General features: G+C 47.8%; 1 protein-coding gene across 2 annotated transcripts; it reads right to left on the bottom strand.

The window, feature by feature from the left end:
- Window positions 1–734: 734 nt before the first annotated feature.
- rcn3 (reticulocalbin 3, EF-hand calcium binding domain) lies at window positions 735–21,048 on the bottom strand. 2 transcript variants are annotated; one of them, XM_069909127.1, is made up of 7 exons: window positions 20,802–21,026; window positions 18,939–19,167; window positions 13,655–13,848; window positions 11,166–11,347; window positions 8,425–8,485; window positions 5,993–6,192; window positions 735–2,822 (listed from the first exon to the last, which is right to left on the bottom strand). In XM_069909127.1, exons 2-7 carry the CDS (start codon window positions 19,160–19,162, stop codon window positions 2,718–2,720), a joined length of 966 nt encoding a protein of 321 aa, XP_069765228.1. In that variant the 5' UTR covers window positions 19,163–19,167; window positions 20,802–21,026; the 3' UTR covers window positions 735–2,717. The 2 variants fall into 2 exon arrangements, with proteins under 2 accessions (XP_069765228.1, XP_069765227.1); XM_069909126.1 differs by lacking the exon at window positions 735–2,822 and adding an exon at window positions 2,829–4,079 and having other exon boundaries at window positions 20,802–21,048.
- Window positions 21,049–21,067: the final 19 nt, after the last annotated feature.

The raw sequence follows: 21,067 nt of genomic DNA, 5'->3' as shown, positions 1-21,067 counted from the left end.
CCGACACTGACTCTGTTGGTTCTTACTCCTTTGACCACAGACATCTAGATTAAGGGAGTGCTGCATTGTCAGAGGTGGAGGCCTCACCCATATCCCTCTAAACCCATCCTATCCAAGTGCCTGTCCGAATGAGTTCCTCCAGCATTTCGTTAACAGCATCTGCAGACTTTCGAGTTTCATCTCACAGTTGCAATGCCTGTCTTAGTCATCTTCTCTGACCGCCTGTTCCATACACTCACCACCCTTGGTGTAAAAAAAAAAGTTTCCACTAGACTCCTATTAAATCTCTCTCACCATCATCCACAAACTTAAATCCTGTGTCCAATGGTTGTAAAACATGAAAGTCTGCAGAGTGGAAAAAAACTCAGAACAGTGTCCTTGATGAGGTGCCAAAACCTAAACGTTGTGTATCTTTGCTCCATAAAGTACACGGTTTGACCTGCTGAGTTTCTCCAGGATTGTGTTTTTACTATATCCAATGGTTAGTGATTTTCCCCTATTTTGGAGGGGAAAGCTGATTTAATTCCCATGACATTGCTGATCATTGGATGAGATAACTGGGTATGGGGTTACCGTGGTAGAGGGCAATATAAAACCTGAAACTCCGTGTATGGAGTAGAAAGGGAGCATCTTCGTAGCAATCCCAACAGCCTGCACACAAGCAATTTAATGACATGTGGTTGAAAAGAGGGGTGGGTGATCTTACTGTGAAAAGGACAGACAGAACACAAGTGTTATATTAAAGATTTATTGGCAAGTTGAGGTTTCTCATCAAAGGCACAGAGCCACAAACACAGCACGACACCCTCTACGTTCATCTTGTAACCAAAAGAATCCAGCAGTAATGAGCAAGGCCATGCAAACTTTGTAAACCCGTGGGGTTCAGATCTGTCCGGCATTCTGCGCCCCCCCCCCCGCCCCCTTGTTAGATGCTGAACCGCACTGGGTACAGACCCAGTAATATTAACTTTGCCATAATTCAATCGAGATCTTTCTCCAAATGTCACCCCACCTGATCTCTCGTGCAACTGCATTCATTCACTAGGCAAGGGACGAGTTCAGTGATCGCTTATGATTCCTCAGGGCTGGGAAATGTGTTGCCATCTCTCATTGGAAGCTAACAGGACCTTGCTGCTGTGTGAGGGGAACCCTTTATTCATTCACAGGATGGGTAGATCACTGACATGGTTGGCATTTACTACCCTTTTCTCATTGCCCTTGGATGACACAGCCATGGTAGAGGGCAGCTAGACAGGTGAAGGATCTGGATTTCCTTCTGAGGGAACTGTAATCACACCTAAAAATAGGTTAATTCAATGACCCTCCAGGTACCAGTAGATATGCCTTATCCATATGATGTATAGACATTTTAATCCCTTGGATAAGGGAATACAGCCCTGTATTCTTGAAGTGATGTGGATTTGGTGTTTCATAGACAGGCAGTTTTCCAGATTGGGGATGTTCTACCACCCAGCCTATCTCAGAATTGCTTCTGTGCTATCAGCAGGTAGTGGGGCAAGGGCATGAACTGCTTATCTGGGACAATTTCAGTAAAGCAGCAGCTCACTGTGTATGGAGAGGGTCCTGTGAAGCGGAGTTGAAAACCCCATCTTTGGATAATTTAATCATCCACCATCTCCAAGTTCCCCAGATATGCTGTAGGGTCTGTTGAAATTTGAGAGTAAAAAGGTTATTGAGCAAGTGTTTAAGCCCAGTGAGTCTGCACCCCATTGCATCACCCATCCATTAGAACAGTTCCTACCGCAGTGCAGGCTGAATGTGGGAAAGAACCACGTGGTTGCAGACAGCACCCGAGGCCAGGATCAAACCCGGGTTGATACAGCAGCTGCCTGGTCGGTGCCAGCAAATGAGGGGTAACTGAAGTGGTTTTTGATGGGGTGGGGGGAAAAAGGAGGATCTCCCTTCTATGAGCTTGATTTGGGTGCTGGAAGGGGAGCAGTTGGTTTTTGTGGCATCACACTGCAAACTGAACCCGGGTTGGTTTGGCAGAGCTTTGGTTGACAGACTAGACCAGTGGTGAGCAAGTTTTAAAAAAAAAAATTACCACAGACTTGAGTTCATATTAATGGTCAAAAATAAAGGCTGGGTGGTAATCTACTGGGAGATTGGATATTGCACGCGTAATACTAGTGAATACTGAATAAGCAACCTCTGCATAATAATACTTGATCAAAACTATAGGTTGATGGTGCGTGAGAGCTTTAATAGAAATGTAATTGCATACAATGAAGGGGAACCTGTAACCAAATCACGTGGTTGTACAGTTTGCTTCTTGAACTTTCTGGGAGGGGCACGGAGAGTCAGGATTGTAGCCTATCTGCACGTTTCTACTGATCAGGCCCTATCCCACTGCATGAGGCTTGCACTCACACAAGATCATTTTAAAATTGATGCTGGTGACGTAGTTTGGCCCCTATACCAGAACAAGGAATTCTTTTTCCTTACAGTTGGAAAGCAACAGGTGAAATGTTCACCTCATTCATCTGCTTTCCAATTGGAAGAGAAAGGCAAGAGACTGGGCCATAAAGGGTCCTGGATAGAACAAATTGTAGTGTTCGGCTCTCTCCCATGAAAGAATTATATTCAAGCAGAAAACCAAATCAAAGTCCCCCCCCCTCCCCCTCGTTTAATCTTTGACACAAAGCAATGGAGGATGCAAAATTAAAAGTGCAAAAAACACAATAATGACGTGTTGACTAAAACTCATCATGTTTGACCATCATGTCTCCGTAATCTGTCATTATACTTCCTACGAATCTGTTGTAGTTCTCCAAGAATTCTTCTTTTGAGAGTTTGCCATCCTGACAGAGAATCAAGGCTTCAGTTAGACATGTGGGATGGCAGAAGCCACAGACTTTTTTTAAAAAAAAAAACCAATCCTAACAATTCAACTAGCAATAATAAAAAAAAACATTACAACTGATTCTTGGTAACAAATTACAAAAGCTCTTAACAATGGTTTGTGTTATGAATTAACCAATGTGGTTTGGAGTCTGTCAGTGCCCTTCATTGCAATGGGTTAATGTAACAGATTCTGAACAGATTCTGTTCAGAATTTGGTCATGTGTAAAGGGAGTATCTTCAGCTGCACAATGATGAACTGTAAGTCTGTCAGAAGTGGGGAACTAATTCTGATTAGGGCTGATTTCTAACCTGTTGCCTGGTCCCAAAAGTTAAACCTTTTAATATTTCTGGTCCGTTTCTCAGCACTGCAAGTCGAACCTCAACTCTGATCGAGGTGCAAATGTTTAGTGACAGTGCCACCAGATGACTTCCAACTCCCTCCCACCTTCAATCTCACGGGCACAGGTGCTGGGAATGGGGGTGGGGGGGGAAGAAAGCGCAGCTAAGTGGCGGTGGAGTCTGACGTGGATTGGACCGGCGCCAGGACAGCGAAGCCTACTTAGGGGCAGGTAGGAAACATTTCCCATCAAGTTCCTGTGGAATCAGTACTTTTGGGATTGTACAGGGTTGTGCGCAAGAGGTGACCCAAGTCAGACTATCTGCTGACGAGGCATTAAATTTCCCTTTAAAATTAAAAGCCCTTTGAAGGGAGATAGAAGATCATGAAAAAAAAACACCATCCCTGGAGGTTGCAGTATATCCTACTCGATGCTAGATGGGGCTCTGTCATCAAGAATGCCAGAAATCAGGAATAAATTACCCCAGTTACAATATCGCCACTAATTAGATGAGGATCCATTTCTGGGCCATCTCCTTGGTTACAGAGGAGCCAATCAAATGCATCACAAATAGGACATTGAAACCCACTCGCCTTAGGCTGGACAGGGCACTTAGTCAAAGGGACATAGAAAATTGAATACAATTAATGGTTTTGATCACATTTGAAATTATTCACATCCTGGGTTAGCAAAAAAAAAAAACAAACTTTTGATTCAATTTCTTTGTGATCGGTGCCGATGGATTGATTGGAATTATTGATTTGCGACTCAGAGCTCGTCGTGCTTTCGTGTCAGGTCCTCCCCATAATTGGTCACTTGGCTGCCAACAAACATATTCCAGTTGTTTATAATCTCCTGCTTTGTCAGTTTATTGTCCTGTGAACAGACACCGCAAAATAAGACAAGGTTAACGGGAGGCGCAAGAGACTGCAGGAAGTGGAAATTGGAGCGAAATTATATAAACCTGTCGGAGAAGCTCCTCATCTGTGCAAGGGGAAAGGGGCTGTCGATGACTCGGGTCAAGGTCCTTCGGGGTGCTGCAGAGGGAGAGTCTACTGAGTCAGTGAGGGTGCAAGTCAGAAATAGGAAGGGAACAATCACTGTACAGATGCTCCTCACCTACCATTTTTAAAATAATTAAATTTTGAATACCTTTATTCCACTCTGGAAAAAAAAATAGTACACAGCTGAAAGCACACTGGGCATGAAGAATGCTGAAGCATTGAACTAAAATTAATTGCTGATGGTGAGGACGCTAAAGTGGAAGCAGGAGACAGAAGAGGGCGTTTAGTGGACTCTATGGGCTGTTTGCAGTGCACTCAGTTGCATGATTGCTACAAACTGCAAGCATGGTTGAGTCAGCATCGTGAGAGTGGATGCTGTACGATGCTCTCGCAATTCTGCCAATGCCCAGCATCGCGGGAGAGTAGCGTGACGCTGTTGTCATAGGACTTTCCTAATGCTGACTGGCATCTCCTGACTGCAAGGGATGGATGGGGCAGAATTTGTTAGGTGTGTCCAAGAAGGATCCCTGACAGTATGCAGACCAGCCGACTAGAGGAGGGGTCATAATGGATCTAGTATTGGGTGATGAACTTGGGCATCATGTTCGGCACAGATGTTGCCAGCTGAAGGGGCTGATCCTGTGCTGTACTGTCCATGTGAAGATGAGCAGACAGGTGGAGTGGAGGTGAGACAAAGAGGCAGGTGATCAATTTGTGTCTGCCACCGACTCCCAACTCCTCTTCCCACCCTCCTCCCATCTGTTTGTCATCCACTCCATCCTCACCCCACAGATGCTGCTCAACCTGCAGAGACTGATGGGAGTGATTGACATGGAGTGTTTCCTCTGCAGGTCTGAACAAATATTAGTGCCTCGCTGAAGGCCCAGCAGTTCACTCGACGTGTCAGCTCTGCAGTGAGGCAAACCAGTTTCCACCCTCGTTCCTTCTCCCACAAAGGGCCTTGAATGAGGGAAGGAAATATGGGTATGTGTGTGCAGAAAGAGTGCGCAAGTGAGCAGTTTACTCACAACAGGTAGCGTAAAGGGGAATGTAAGCGGGACTGGTGCTCGCATCAAGATGAAGATTGCATGAAATGGACAGAATGGAGCAGGAATGTAGGAAGATCTAGTGCACTGGAATGCCCCACAATCAGCTTCTCTGCCAAGGACCACCACCACCACTCTGAGCATGCTGGCTTGGAGTGAGATCACGCCCCAGCCACCCCCCCCCGCCCCGCCCCAAAATAGAGTTCTATAACAGTGGAAGCACCTTCCCCTGAAGGCCATTGAACGCTGGCCTAGACAATGATGCCCATTACCCATGTGTGAAAACCCAGGTAGGAAATGGCATACAGGCACTCTTGCGCGGTCGAACAGAGGGGCCACAGGCACCTGCGTGCTGCGGAACACAGCCCCCCTCCCCCACCATGCACAGTGGAACCAGAACCAGCACTACCATTAGGCAGCTGCCTAGGGCACTTACTTAAGAAGGGTGCCGTTGAGAGAGCTCCGGCACCTTCCTATCATGAATTACATGATTCGGACTAACACACTACAAGCCCGGGCATTAGACTGGTAAGGTGGAGGGAGGAAGTGGTACCACTCAACCTGGTCAGCACCCCCATCCCCCCAGCCTGGCCTGGGGTGCAAAATAGTCTGGCACCAGCTCTGAGGGGACACAGGCACAACAGGGCAGATGGAAACACAGAAAACAAGAGGATGCAGGAGGGAGTGGGGAGGTGTGACATCTTTACCAGCATCAAGGGTCCAGAAGGCCAAATCTCACCTCATTTTTATCAGACTCGTGGATCAGATGCTTGGCCTCTGATATGGCGTGGTCGTAATCTCCAGGGAGGATCCATCGCTCAATCTCCTTGTGGTCCATCTTCCCATCCTTGTTAATGTCGCGGAACTGTTTGAACTGTTCCTGCTCATTCTTCACCCAGTCTGGTTCCGGCTCCCCTTGTTCCGGGGTGTACATATCCCCTGTTGGAAATGGGGGGGGGGGGGGGGGGGGTGTCGCAGGAATGCAGTTAAGGGCCAATTAACTCACCAGTTTGCATCAACCAATAAACAAGGTTTCTGGCCTTGCTCTTTTAACAATCTGCCAAGTGAGGGATCTGAACAAATTACAGCAAATAGAACTACAGTAAACCCCTGCTACCCAGCAACCTTAAGCAACTAGCAAGAAAAAGAGGGAAATAATAAAAATTTAAATAAAAGTTTAAAATTGTAAACATTCTCTTAAGTAACACAAACCTTTGGTGAAGAAGACAGCGAATATTCAGCCAGCAGAGGGCCTTGGTCGAGCTTTGCTCATAGCAGCTGTTTGAATAAAGTTTTTGAATAAAATGGTGTCGCCCAGGATGATGCCGCTCGCCGTTGGAGTGATTCTATTAAATCAGTGGCTTTCAAACATTTTCTTTCCATTCACAAATCACTTTAAGTAATCCCCTCTGCCACAGTTGCTCTGTGATTAGTAAGGGATTACTCAAGGTGATTTGTGAGTGGGACGGGAAGGTTGAGAACCACTGCTCTGGACTTAATTTGTTACTTAAATATTTTGCTTGGGAAAAATTGTCATTGGCCTCCTTTGGAGTTCTGAAACTGTGTACATAACGAGTCAATTCGGGACAATTCAAACAGTAGTTTCCAAACTTTCTTTCCCCGCACATACAGGTAAACAATCCTTTATCCGGAACCCTTGGGGGAACTGGGTGTTCCAAATTTCAGATTTTTCCAGATTTCGGAAAGTCCACCTGAATTGTGCTGCCATTTCCACCCCCACCCATTTCCAGTCGCCTGGCCGCCTCCCCCAGCTGCCGGTCCCTTGGCCGCCTCCCCCCACTTGCCGGATTTTGGAGCTTTCCGGATTTTAGATGTCCAGATAAAGGTTCATGTGGCTGTACTACCTTAAATAATCCCTTACTAATCACAGAGCACCTATGGAATAGATTACTTAAGGTGGAATGTGAATGGTGAAAAAAAGTTTGAAAACCACTGTATTAAAGTGTCTCCTTAGTAAGAGGTGCTTTGGTCAGAGGGTTTATCTTTAAACTTTTGTGGGGGTGTTACATCTATAATGTTACATCTATAATGTTCGACGGCTCCATGGAGGGGGAGGAACCTGTAGATGCAGCGATGGTTAAATGTTTTGAAAGAATGTGACTGAAAATACTTCTTAGTGTAGCTGTTGCGAAACGCATTACAGCGCCAGCGATCGGGATTTAAATCCCGCGCTGCCTGTAAGTCTATATGTTCTCTCCATGTCTGTGTTTTCCCTGGGGGCTCTGTTTCCATCAGCCATTCAAAACATACTGGGGGTTGTAGGTCAATTTGGTGTAATTTGGCGGTACAGGCTCATGGGCCGAAAGAACCTGTTACCATGATGTATGCCTGTATGTATAAATTTAAGGTTTATATATTCATGCAAGCGAAGTTTGTTCAGTGCAGGAAGAGACTAGTATTTTTGTCTTTTAAGCGGTTTATTCTTAATACCAGAAAATCTTGTTTATTCGTCATCTACCAATCCCTGTAGGTGCCAGATATCATGGATTTTACTCTATTGCAACACACTTTTATCTTCCACAAAACAGAACACAAAAAATAACAATGTGTGTTCTCCGCTTTCAAAAAAATCACTCACAGCGAAGCCAGTGACTAATTTGAAAATGATGACGTTACCCAGTCACCTATTGTCCAAAGTAACCGGGATCCTAGCTGTTCTGAATTTGGGCCATTTCTCTGAAAAGCACACCAGTTTCCCCACTGGGGAGTTTCAAACCAGTTAAAAGTCCACTCTCCACCAGCATTAAGCCCACAACCATAGGATGGTTAGTTTAGAGAAGACTCTTCCTGTGGCACAGGGTGAAACATGGTGCTGGGTGATAGAGGGGGTGTCCTTATTCATTCATAACATAACCAATTTCTTGAGAACTTCCTGCTCCATTCACACCATCAATGAGCAAAGTTAATAGGAAAAAAAGTCTAAAATGACTCCAATATTATATTCACAGGTTTTACCCTTTGTACTCTGCACATTTTTAACATTTCATAATTTATACTCTAGACGTGGTCCATGGATAAACTACAGTACAATCTAGCTGGTGGTTGGGTATAAAACCAGTCCCGGAAAACAGGGACATGGAGTCTATGTGCTTGCTGGTAGTCTCTGCAAACAGGGCCACAGAGTCTAAAGGGTTAAAATTATAGACTTACCGATATATTCTTTCAGATCAACCATGCCATCACCATCTTTGTCAATGTCTTCAATGGTTTCCTGCAGAAAAATAAGTTAAACTCTTCACTCACACCATCTGATCAAAGTAGATTCAAATTTCCTTGATGTGGAAAACTGGAGCTGAGAACATAGAGATTGGGGACAAGTTGGGGGGGTGGGGGAAGAGAAGGGGGTCAGCCCTGATTAAATGCAGAGCCAAGTGGCTTCCAAATGTGCCTCCTGTTAACAACTTTGGGTCTCGATTATTTGAGATAGCTGGCTGCTTCTAGATTGCAGTGTACATCAGTAGTTCCCCAAGTTTCTTCCCCCCCCCAACCCCCTCCACTCACATACTACCTTAAGTAATCCCTTACTTTTCTTGGAGCTGTGTAGAGTCCTTTGTTTTGATCTCTGCACAGAGAACAAAACAAAGGACTCTACATCACCTTTGTTGACCTCACCAAAGCCTTCGACACCGTGAGCAGGAAAGGGCTTTGGCAAATACTAGAGCGCATCGGATGTCCCCCAAAGTTCCTCAACATGATTATCCAACTGCACGAAAACCAACAAGGTCGGGTCAGATACAGCAATGAGCTCTCTGAACCCTTCTCCATTAACAATGGCGTGAAGCAAGGCTGTGTTCTCGCACCAACCCTCTTTTCAATCTTCTTCAGCATGATGCTGAACCAAGCCATGAAAGACCCCAACAATGAAGACGCTGTTTACATCCGGTACCGCACGGATGGCAGTCTCTTCAATCTGAGGCGCCTGCAAGCTCACACCAAGACACAAGAGAAACTTGTCCGTGAACTACTCTTTGCAGATGATGCCGCTTTAGTTGCCCATTCAGAGCCAGCTCTTCAGCGCTTGACGTCCTGCTTTGCGGAAACTGCCAAAATGTTTGGCCTGGAAGTCAGCCTGAAGAAAACTGAGGTCCTCCATCAGCCAGCTCCCCACCATGACTACCAGCCCCCCCACATCTCCATCGGGCACACAAAACTCAAAACGGTCAACCAGTTTACCTATCTCGGCTGCACCATTTCATCAGATGCAAGGATCGACAATGAGATAGACAACAGACTCGCCAAGGCAAATAGCGCCTTTGGAAGACTACACAAAAGAGTCTGGAAAAACAACCAACTGAAAAACCTCACAAAGATAAGCGTATACAGAGCCGTTGTCATACCCACACTCCTGTTCGGCTCCGAATCATGGGTCCTCTACCGGCACCACCTACGGCTCCTAGAACGCTTCCACCAGCGTTGTCTCCGCTCCATCCTCAACATCCATTGGAGCGCTCACACCCCTAACGTCGAGGTACTCGAGATGGCAGAGGTCGACAGCATCGAGTCCACGCTGCTGAAGATCCAGCTGCGCTGGATGGGTCACGTCTCCAGAATGGAGGACCATCGCCTTCCCAAGATCGTATTATATGGCGAGCTCTCCACTGGCCACCGTGACAGAGGTGCACCAAAGAAAAGGTACAAGGACTGCCTAAAGAAATCTCTTGGTGCCTGCCACATTGACCACCGCCAGTGGGCTGATAACGCCTCAAACCGTGCATCTTGGCGCCTCACAGTTTGGCGGGCAGCAGCCTCCTTTGAAGAAGACCGCAGAGCCCACCTCACTGACAAAAGGCAAAGGAGGAAAAACCCAACACCCAACCCCAACCAACCAATTTTCCCTTGCAACCGCTGCAATCGTGTCTGCCTGTCCCGCATCGGACTGGTCAGCCACAAACGAGCCTGCAGCTGACGTGGACTTTTTTACCCCCTCCATAAATCTTCGTCCGCGAAGCCAAGCCAAAGAAGAAGAATCCCTTACTAACCACCTATGGCATATGGTAGACTGGTGTACACAATGACGATTGGGAGGCATGGTTAGCACAACACTTACACGCCAGTGACCCAGGTTCCGATCCGGCATTGTCAGTAAGGAGTTTGTACGTTCTTTCCACGTCTATGTGGGATTCTCTCACTGTTCAAAAATGTACAGTAATGGGGTGGCATGGGTTACAGGGCTTTCGGCCAGCATGTGCAAGTTAAAAAAAATTTAATAGGCCCCAGCCTGTGAAGGGTGCACACGTTTCACACTGACCTAATGGCCAGGTTACTGAATATCTCCCAATATGGACTGACCATGCTGTATGTTAAACAGTCTAGGTCAGTGGTTCTCAACCTTTTTCCTTCCACTCACGTACCACTTTTAAGTAATCCCTTGCCTTAGGTGCTCTGTGATTAGTAAGGTCGTATTTGGTGGAAAGGAAAAATTTGAAAACTACTGTTTTAATCATCCCTCACTGACTCGTTATGTGCATGGTTTCATAACTCCAAAGGAAATGGGCCAATGACAATTTTTCTCAAGCCAAATATTTCAGTAACAATTAGGTCCAGAGCAGCGATTTTCAACCTTTCCTTCCCACTCACATCCCACCTTAAGCAATCCCTTACTAATCACAGAGCACCGATGGCACAGGGATTACTTAGAGTGGGATGTGAGTGGAAGGAAAATGGTTGAGAACCACTCTAGGTGGATCCTTCATCCTTGCAGTCTGGAAGAGGGTTTGCCCATTCGTGAATAGATCTATGGCTGGGACATGTGTGGAGATTGGATCAGGAGGTGTGGAGATTGGATTCCCCTGGACGATACTCAATGTTCAGCATCCAGGGTTGAGAACATTTGGCCAGGGTTGGAACCCAGCGCCTCCCCTCCAAACCACCCCCCCCTCCCTTTTCCTTACTGTCACAACAACAGACTTCATGTAGTCGAATTCCTCAGGGTGAAGGAAGGCAGTGAACTCCTCTCGTGTGGCGATGAGGTCACCGTCTTTGTCTGCGTTCCTGAACCTCCTCTCATCACGTCTCAGCATCTTCCTGTAGCTGGCCTTGTCTTCAGCATCGCTGATATCTGTGAAATCCTCACCTGGCCAACAGGAATAATGTTTAAAAAAAAACTCCACGCAAACTCAGATTGCTCAGCAGGTCAAGCAGCATCTGTGGGGAGAGGAAAACTTAGAAACATACTGCAGCGCCAGCAACGCAAGTTTGAATACTGCACTGTCTGTAAGGAGTTGTACCTTCTCCCAGTGTCTGCAAGAATTTCCTTGGGGTGCTCTGGTTTCCTACCACCCTCCAAAACAGACAGGCTTTGCAAGTTAATTGGTACACAGGCTCGTGGGTCAGAAGAACCTGTTACTGTGCTGTGTATTCAAAACGTTCCGGGAGGGGGGTCATTGTAAGTCAATTAGGTGGCATAGGGTCATGGGTCGAAAGGGCCTGTTTCTGTGCTGCATGTCTGAGAAAAAGCTCACTCTCCCATCTCTACTGCTGGAACTGGCAACACTCCTAGATCATCTGCTCTCAATGATGCAGAACCACATGGGAAGGTAGTGGGGTCAACACCAGAGCTTGATCAAGGAGGTGGGATGAAGAAATGTCAGGAGAAACAGAGGTTTAGAGTAGCAATTCCAGAGCTCGGAGACACGAGCTAGGCAATTAAATGCAAGGAGGAACATTTAACAAGAACTGGAGGCAACTGGGAGTTGTCGACCTGAAGAGAGGAAGGGGATAGCCTCAGGAAGGGAGGAGAGGACAAGGGAAAAGGTGATCCAACTAGGGCCCAATGCGCATCAGCGGCCTCAAAGGCGAACTGGAGGGAGGTGGTAGTTGGGACAAGGGGAGAATTTCTGTGAACCTCAAGCTTACAAAAGAAGGCTTGCGTGATGACCTTAAATCACAAATAGAATTTGAGACAGGGAACATCAGTTGTCCATTTTTAAATTTTGAAATAATTGGGATTAAGGATACTTTACAACTGCTGGTTCAAGCTCAATGCAAATACAATTGTTAAAAATCTGATCCAAGTGGAAATTAAAAAAAAAATCACATCAAACTGGAATGAAACCAGTTACATTTCTAAATGTCTGTCACCAGAGGGCAATATTGTACAATCTCACCACGGTTAAAAGTAGTATGCATGTAATAATCAACTTTTGTGGATCAATATTTACAGGGGACACCCATACTAGTTTTGACTGTGGTAAGTACCTGCATCGTTCGAGGTGTCAGGAGTCCTGATGGGTGGTGGGCAGCCAGGATTGGGTTGTAACTCTGCGTTCAGGGCATCGGGAACTCAGATGGGTCCTGGGCGAGAGCCACGCGCGTCAAAGCATTGGGAGTTCCGGAGGGACAGGTGGCAGAGGCCAAAAATAGGAAGGGGGGGGCCGACTTTTACACATTATCGACTATTACGCACGCATGTACAATAACAGTCTAGGCTGAAGATCAGGGCGTCAATCCCACCAAATGCTGGAGGGACTCAGGTAGCCTCCCTGAAAGGCAATCAATGATTATTGCCTTCCGTGGACATTCCCTGACCTGCTGAGTTCTTCCAACATCTGCAGCCTCTCTTGTTTACCAGGACTTCAATCCATCCCTTCCCTGTAGGCTCAAGGTCTGGACTACCCACATCAGAGTTTTATCTGCCAATTAAAAAAAAATATTTGGAGGGTGGAGGACTCAGTTGGGGGGGGGGGGGGGGGAAGAAATGTACAGATTGTGCTGGCAGTGTAACAGCATTGCGCTAACCACTACAAATCCACTGGAAAAAATAACAACCAATGCCAATGCCTTCTCCCTGGCTGTCGTCATTGGGCCCTGATCACACTCATTGCTGCAGCGAGCAGGCCACCTCACTGACAGAAAAGCTTTGGTCAGGTTACCACCCACCCCCCCCATCCCCCGCTCAGGAGATCTGTGGCCCAATGGGCAGGTGCATTTATATTCCTCTTGTTTAAAATCAATGGGCAAGCACCATTCCCAGAGTTGGGCCGAAAGGCGGCCCTGAGGGAAACAAATCAAAACCGTAGGCATTGGGGTCGGAAACGAGCGGAAAATGTTGGGAGAACGCAGGCATCTGTGGGAAGAGAAACCAGTTAATGATTTTGGATGGGAAACCTCTCCCACTCTTTCCCCCCGCCCCAAAACTGAGGCAGAGTCGGGGGGGGGGGGGGGGGGGTTCCATTTTCCTCTCTAAGCAGGAAAGGGGAAGACAGGCGACTATGGGGCTCAGTTAAATAAATAAGGAGCGGAGCATGAAGTTAACAAACACCATTAACACACTCTGGGATTTTGCTCTGCAGATGCTGACTGGCACCACAGTAGTGGCTGCATTGTCATCAACACCTCACGGACTGGTGGGGAGTGCTGAATGGTGCCACAGGCGCCTCACCCATATAATATCCATAGGTAGTATTCTTGTACTCATCCCAGGACACCTTGCCATCCTGGTTGAGGTCATAGTCCTTCCAGTGTCTCTTGACGTTCTCGTCGATGTATCGGTTTTGTGCCCGCTTGATCCACGCAGTCAGCTCGTCAACAGTTACCAATCCGTCTTGATCCTGGTCAATCCGGTCAACAATTTTCCTGTGGGATGGAGGGAAAGTGCAAAAAAAGATGGGCAGAAGGTGAGAGGAGGGGAGCAGAGGATACTGATGCCGAAACTGCTGCCTCACAGCTCCAGAGACCCAGGATCAATCCCAGACTAGGGTGCTGTCAATGTGCTCTGCCTGTGGATTGGCACTCCGATCTCCCGCTTCCCAAAAACATGGCACAAGTTAACATAAAAATGAAAACATGACGTTGGATAAACTCAGCAGGTCAAACAGTGCACTTTACACGGTATACCCTGCTTTATGGAACTAGAGCGTTCCTACGAAACCTTTTGTAAGATGAAATGGCACAAAGTCTATGCACTACTATTGGAGGCTATTTTGGGTAAAAGTGAAAACCTATTAGAATCCTTTCGTAAAAGTGAACACTGCTTTCTTCGTAAAAGCAAATTTTTGTAATTCGAGTATTCATAAAGCAGGGTATACCTGCATAGCAAAGAAAAAGATACATTACCAATGTTGCCGGCTTCAGCCTTCATCAAGGTATGGAAAAATGTCAGGTGTCACGACATTCTTGCAAGTACACAAGATTCCCCAACTACAATCCTTGATGAAGGGCTAATGCCCAAAATACTGGTTATGTATCCTTATCTTTGCAACTTGCTGAGTTTCTCCAGCATTGTGTTTTATTACAATAGTATAGAGACAGAAAATATATATAAATATTCATATTTGCAGTTAGTGCAAAGAAGAGTTTGAATAGTGTAGACTCAATTTTAGGTGGCTCCTGTGTAGTTTATGATGAGGGTATCTTGAGAGGGTTCAAGAGCCTGATAGCTGTTGGGAACAAATGGTTCTTGAACCTAGAGGGGATGGACCTCAGACTCTTGTACCTTTTGCCCGAAGGCGGCAACGAGAAGAAGTGGCGACCGGGGTCCTTTGTGATGTTAGCTGCCTTCTTGAAGCAGCACTTCACCAAGATGTCCTCAGTGGATGGGAGGTCAGGGCCGGTGATGGGCCTAGCGAGGTTTGGTGCCGAACATGATGCCTGCTGGGCTGATTAGCCACTCTGAGTTGGGGGGGGGGGTGGGATGGTGGTGGAATGGTGTGCGAGTGCCAGTTCTCTGACGACTCCAAGGCATCTGACTTGGAAGACTATTGGAGATGCCACCCATGTTGGTGGCACTTTCATTCCCCACCAGTGTAGTCGGGGTCTGTAAACACCTACCTCCCAATCCAAGGAAAATTCAACAGGATTTTTAAAACTCCCACCAGACAACACTGAACAATGGAGATTTTTCTTCCTGAAAACTTTCAGGTGTATTTTATGGATTTTTGGCTTCTGATCATGAAAATCACTTTAAAATTTTCCTGTCGTGTATTTATAACCAACCACAAAGTGCAACATGTAATTGAAAATTCATTTTCTGCATTTGCACTTGTTCCCGGCTGATCCGGGTGCCGTCGGTGACAAACACGGTGAAAGGTTTCACCAGGACACTGTGACCATGGAAAAGCGGCATCAGGGCAAATGGAATCCATCAGTGCTGGCCGACTATTGTTGGACACTACCCGAGGCAGAAAGCTCAGTGGTTAGAGTGCTGGCCTTGTAAACCAGGGGTTGAGTTTGTTCCTCGCTTGGGCCTCATTTCTGAGAGGGGCGCTGGACAACATGGTGACTCTCTTCGTCACAAAGTTAGAATGTTACATACATGAGGTTCTTTAAATGTAGTATTTATGAGGTGACAATAATGGAACCTTTACATGAGAGGCATCGGATGCTGAGTACAAATTAAAATTAGCAGCAAAATATTTTTAGGCCAGTTGAACTAATGCAACGTGCCAGCATCATTATGCGATTAAACATGGCAAATTCAGTAAATTTAATGTTTCTCCAACTTCCCACGTGATGCATCTGAAATTATCTTGGCGTTCAGTTTAAAGGTCTCTTTTTTTTTCCTCTAAGAAGCAAAGCTTTTGAAGAAAATGTTGTCCCATGTCTTAAATTTTAGGAGGAACATGTAACAGATTGCTGGTTCCGACTTGTCTGCACCAATAGCCTAGTCTGGTTTGAGGCAGCTCAAGATCTCTGCCACGTCTGTGCAGCTCCTGAAACTATTCCAGTGGGGGAGAGGTGGGAGTGGGAAGGGTGGAGTCTCACTGCCAACTCAGCTCGGGGAGGGGGGTGTGCAGGAAGCAGCAATTCCGTCCAAATAACAGCGATAAGGGAGCTGGATGTACCCTTCTGCTTTTAAAAACCAGGCATTTGAATAGAAGCGTCCCATTTTGTTTAAATGGCAAAATCACAATTCTGGAGATCAGTGATAGCAAGCAACGGGGTTGCAAAATGCAAAAAAGCCACTGGATTGTACATGGAAATAATGGGCGTGGGCAAAATCTTATCGGGAACACGGTCGTTAATCCGATTTAAAAAAAAAACAAATATTGATGTTCGGAAGTAAAAGAGGAAAATCTGCAGACACTATGCTGGAGAAGCTGAGCAGGTCAAACGGAGTCCTTTAAAGATAACCATATATATATCTCTATCTATCTGTTTTTGACCAGCTGAGTTTCTCCAGCTTTGCGTTTTCTGAGGTTCTGATATCGATGAAATCGTCATTAATTATTACTAAATGGTGCAAGGAAAACCTACAGCAAGCAGGTGAATTCAGGACAGATGTAGATGGGGTTTCAGTGGAAGGAGTGTGTTACAGGGGCAACGTAGGGGAAAGAGCTCTGAGGGGAATGGGTTCTCGGGGCAATGTCGGGGGGAGAGCTCGGTGTTAGGGGAATGGGTTCTCGGGGCAATGTAGGGGAATGGGTTCTCGGGGCAATGTAGGGGAATGGGTTCTCGGGGCAATGTAGGGGAATGGGTTCTCGGGGCAATGTAGGGGAATGGGTTCTCGGGGCAATGTAGGGGAATGGGTTCTCGGGGCAATGTAGGGGAATGGGTTCTCGGGGCAATGTAGGGGAATGGGTTCTCGGGGCAATGTAGGGGAATGGGTTCTCGGGGCAATGTAGGGGAATGGGTTCTCGGGGCAATGTAGGGGAATGGGTTCTCGGGGCAATGTAGGGGAATGGGTTCTCGGGGCAATGTAGGGGAATGGGTTCTCGGGGCAATGTAGGGGAATGGGTTCTCGGGGCAATGTAGGGGAATGGGTTCTCGGGGCAATGTAGGGGAATGGGTTCTCGGGGCAATGTAGGGGAATGGGTTCTCGGGGCAATGTAGGGGAATGGGTTCTCGGGGCAATGTAGGGGAATGGGTTCTCGGGGCAATGTAGGGGAATGGGTTCTCGGGGCAATGTAGGGGAATGGGTTCTCGGGGCAATGTAGGGGAATGGGTTCTCGGGGCAATGTAGGGGAATGGGTTCTCGGGGCAATGTAGGGGAATGGGTTCTCGGGGCAATGTAGGGGAATGGGTTCTCGGGGCAATGTAGGGGAATGGGTTCTCGGGGCAATGTAGGGGAATGGGTTCTCGGGGCAATGTAGGGGAATGGGTTCTCGGGGCAATGTAGGGGAATGGGTTCTCGGGGCAATGTAGGGGAATGGGTTCTCGGGGCAATGTAGGGGAATGGGTTCTCGGGGCAATGTAGGGGAATGGGTTCTCGGGGCAATGTAGGGGAATGGGTTCTCGGGGCAATGTAGGGGAATGGGTTCTCGGGGCAATGTAGGGGAATGGGTTCTCGGGGCAATGTAGGGGAATGGGTTCTCGGGGCAATGTAGGGGAATGGGTTCTCGGGGCAATGTAGGGGAATGGGTTCTCGGGGCAATGTAGGGGAATGGGTTCTCGGGGCAATGTAGGGGAATGGGTTCTCGGGGCAATGTAGGGGAATGGGTTCTCGGGGCAATGTAGGGGAATGGGTTCTCGGGGCAATGTAGGGGAATGGGTTCTCGGGGCAATGTAGGGGAATGGGTTCTCGGGGCAATGTAGGGGAATGGGTTCTCGGGGCAATGTAGGGGAATGGGTTCTCGGGGCAATGTAGGGGAATGGGTTCTCGGGGCAATGTAGGGGAATGGGTTCTCGGGGCAATGTAGGGGAATGGGTTCTCGGGGCAATGTAGGGGAATGGGTTCTCGGGGCAATGTAGGGGAATGGGTTCTCGGGGCAATGTAGGGGAATGGGTTCTCGGGGCAATGTAGGGGAATGGGTTCTCGGGGCAATGTAGGGGAATGGGTTCTCGGGGCAATGTAGGGGAATGGGTTCTCGGGGCAATGTAGGGGAATGGGTTCTCGGGGCAATGTAGGGGAATGGGTTCTCGGGGCAATGTAGGGGAATGGGTTCTCGGGGCAATGTAGGGGAATGGGTTCTCGGGGCAATGTAGGGGAATGGGTTCTCGGGGCAATGTAGGGGAATGGGTTCTCGGGGCAATGTAGGGGAATGGGTTCTCGGGGCAATGTAGGGGAATGGGTTCTCGGGGCAATGTAGGGGAATGGGTTCTCGGGGCAATGTAGGGGAATGGGTTCTCGGGGCAATGTAGGGGAATGGGTTCTCGGGGCAATGTAGGGGAATGGGTTCTCGGGGCAATGTAGGGGAATGGGTTCTCGGGGCAATGTAGGGGAATGGGTTCTCGGGGCAATGTAGGGGAATGGGTTCTCGGGGCAATGTAGGGGAATGGGTTCTCGGGGCAATGTAGGGGAATGGGTTCTCGGGGCAATGTAGGGGAATGGGTTCTCGGGGCAATGTAGGGGAATGGGTTCTCGGGGCAATGTAGGGGAATGGGTTCTCGGGGCAATGTAGGGGAATGGGTTCTCGGGGCAATGTAGGGGAATGGGTTCTCGGGGCAATGTAGGGGAATGGGTTCTCGGGGCAATGTAGGGGAATGGGTTCTCGGGGCAATGTAGGGGAATGGGTTCTCGGGGCAATGTAGGGGAATGGGTTCTCGGGGCAATGTAGGGGAATGGGTTCTCGGGGCAATGTAAGGGGGAGAGCTCGGTGTTAGGGGATTGGGTTCTAGGGGCAATGTAGGGGGGAGAGCTCGGTGTTAGGGGAATGGGCGTCAGTGTAAGAGGTGCAGCAAGGGAAGTTGAAAGGGGCACCAGGACTGATTCAGGGTCAAATTAGGGCTGGACGAGGGCATTGCAAGCAAGATGCCAGGGCGCCCATTGACAGCGATATTCCACCTACCCCAGCCTCTCTTTGCTCTCCTCCGGGGTAAGTTGGTCAAAGGTCTTTGCTCCTTCTTTCCCCAGGAAGGCCTCGTGATCAAACTGAAATCCTTTCTCTTCGGTGGGCTCCCGTTCGCCCAGGTCCTTGGAATGGTGCACCCGATCCTTCTTCTCCGAGGTGGGTTTGCACAGAGCCACGGAGAGACAGGTCGCCAGCAGGGCCAGGAGACAGAGACACCTCATTCTCTCTGCAGGGGTAAGTGCACGGCGTTGGAGTGAATAGCCCTTGGTCAAATTCACCTCCCTTTCTACAAACTTTACCAATACCAAAACCCTTCCAAAACCTTTCCCTTGAACCACACAATGATGGTTCCAAATTCAAATAAAAAAAATGCTACCACTAAATCTAGTTCTTTTAAAGACATTGCATTCAATTCCAGGTTCTGAACCTGCTCCTCTCTGCAAGGTTTGCTCCCCCCCCCCCCCAGAATCAATTAAACCAGTTCTCTTTTGGCAAAAACTCGATTATGAATAGTACTAGATTTTGTCTCCTTTAATTAATTTTTGCATCCACCACCACCGCCCGCCCCCATTAAATATCATGTACTGGGGCTTTGACCTTCCACCAACAGATACAATTAGTTAAATATTTCAAACGGCATGGGGTACAAATGCAATTAAATCCGTATCAGGGAACGTAGAAGAATTAGCACTTTTTCCAGGATTTATGGAAAAAGAACATGCCACACAAGGTGGACAGCGAGGATCGCTCTCCCTGCAACATCAACGACGATCGCTCTCCCTGCAACATCAACGACGATCGCTCTCCCTGCAACATCAACGACGATCGCTCTCCCTGCAACATCAACGACGATCGCTCTCCCTGCAACATCAACGACGATCGCTCTCCCTGCAACATCAACGACGATCGCTCTCCCTGCAACATCAACGACGATCGCTCTCCCTGCAACATCAACGACGATCGCTCTCCCTGCAACATCAACGACGATCGCTCTCCCTGCAACATCAACGACGATCGCTCTCCCTGCAACATCAACGACGATCGCTCTCCCTGCAACATCAACGACGATCGCTCTCCCTGCAACATCAACGACGATCGCTCTCCCTGCAACATCAACGACGATCGCTCTCCCTGCAACATCAACGACGATCGCTCTCCCTGCAACATCAACGACGATCGCTCTCCCTGCAACATCAACGACGATCGCTCTCCCTGCAACATCAACGACGATCGCTCTCCCTGCAACATCAACGAGGATTGCTCTCCCTGCAACATCAACTCCAGACCATGGAAAGCACTTCAGAATCCATTGCCAGTTGTTTGAACCCAAAGGAAGGTGGCGAATTGGTTTGCAATACAAATTAAGGTAACTGTCCCGAAGAAACCGGTTGATCAACTCCTAGGTTTATTGCAACAACCGTTTGCTATTTTATTTGTTTTAAAAATAACCCCATATTATTAATTTAGTGGAAAGCCTTTGACGAGTGGGGTTTTTTTTTGCAAATTCTCACCTGGGTGCTGTGAAAATAACACAAATCTTTACTTGGGGGGGGGGGGGGATTCTGAGAATGTTCCTCTCCCCCGGAGCGGTCGTCAGGATTTTCACCAAACCGAGCACGACCAAGAACTGCATCTTTAAGTATCCAACTGCAACTGGCAACTGCATCGACTTTGCAAGAAGAACCCCCCCCATCCCCATCCCCATCCCATTGAGCAAAACGAGTTTCAGGCGTTGAATACAAATGTTAACGTGACTTTGCAAACTTTGGCCAAAACTTCAGAAAAGTTATTTAAACTCCAGACCTTTGCGAGAAAAGTTTGAAATATTCTCAGTTAATCAAAAGAAACGATCAGACTTACCAGTTTTATCAGGGATTGAGAGAAGATACCGGAATTATCAGCGACTCGCCCGCGACTCAATCGATACTGGGAGTGGGATAGCGATTGCGTTAAAAAACAAATCCTCCAATCAGCTTTCACGTCTCTTTAAGCGAGCCGGGCCCGCAGAGTTGTCACCCCTTCCATCATTGGTCGATCTCGTCAGCCTTGACCACGTCTCACCGAGGGTTTCCCGATTGGCTTGGAAGCGCCACGTTGACATCGGAATTGTCATTCGGGTCCTGGTT

This window comes from Narcine bancroftii, chromosome 13, assembly GCF_036971445.1.
Source record: "Narcine bancroftii isolate sNarBan1 chromosome 13, sNarBan1.hap1, whole genome shotgun sequence".
In the NCBI taxonomy this organism is placed as follows: Eukaryota; Metazoa; Chordata; class Chondrichthyes; order Torpediniformes; family Narcinidae; genus Narcine; species Narcine bancroftii.
This window is presented reverse-complemented; position numbering and strand designations above follow the sequence as displayed.

What these genes read in the sequence shown, in the direction of transcription:
- rcn3 (XM_069909126.1), bottom strand. Translation starts at nt 19,162, where the DNA reads ATGAGGTGTCTCTGTCTCCTGGCCCTGCTGGCGACCTGTCTCTCCGTG. An exon ending in TGATCTGAAAGAATATATCG is followed by an intron (nt 6,193 to 8,424) that starts GTAAGTCTATAA and finishes CATTTCCAACAG; the next exon opens with GGGATATGTACACCCCGGAA. An exon ending in ACGAGTCTGATAAAAATGAG is followed by an intron (nt 4,080 to 5,992) that starts GTGAGATTTGGC and finishes GTCTGTTCACAG; the next exon opens with GACAATAAACTGACAAAGCA.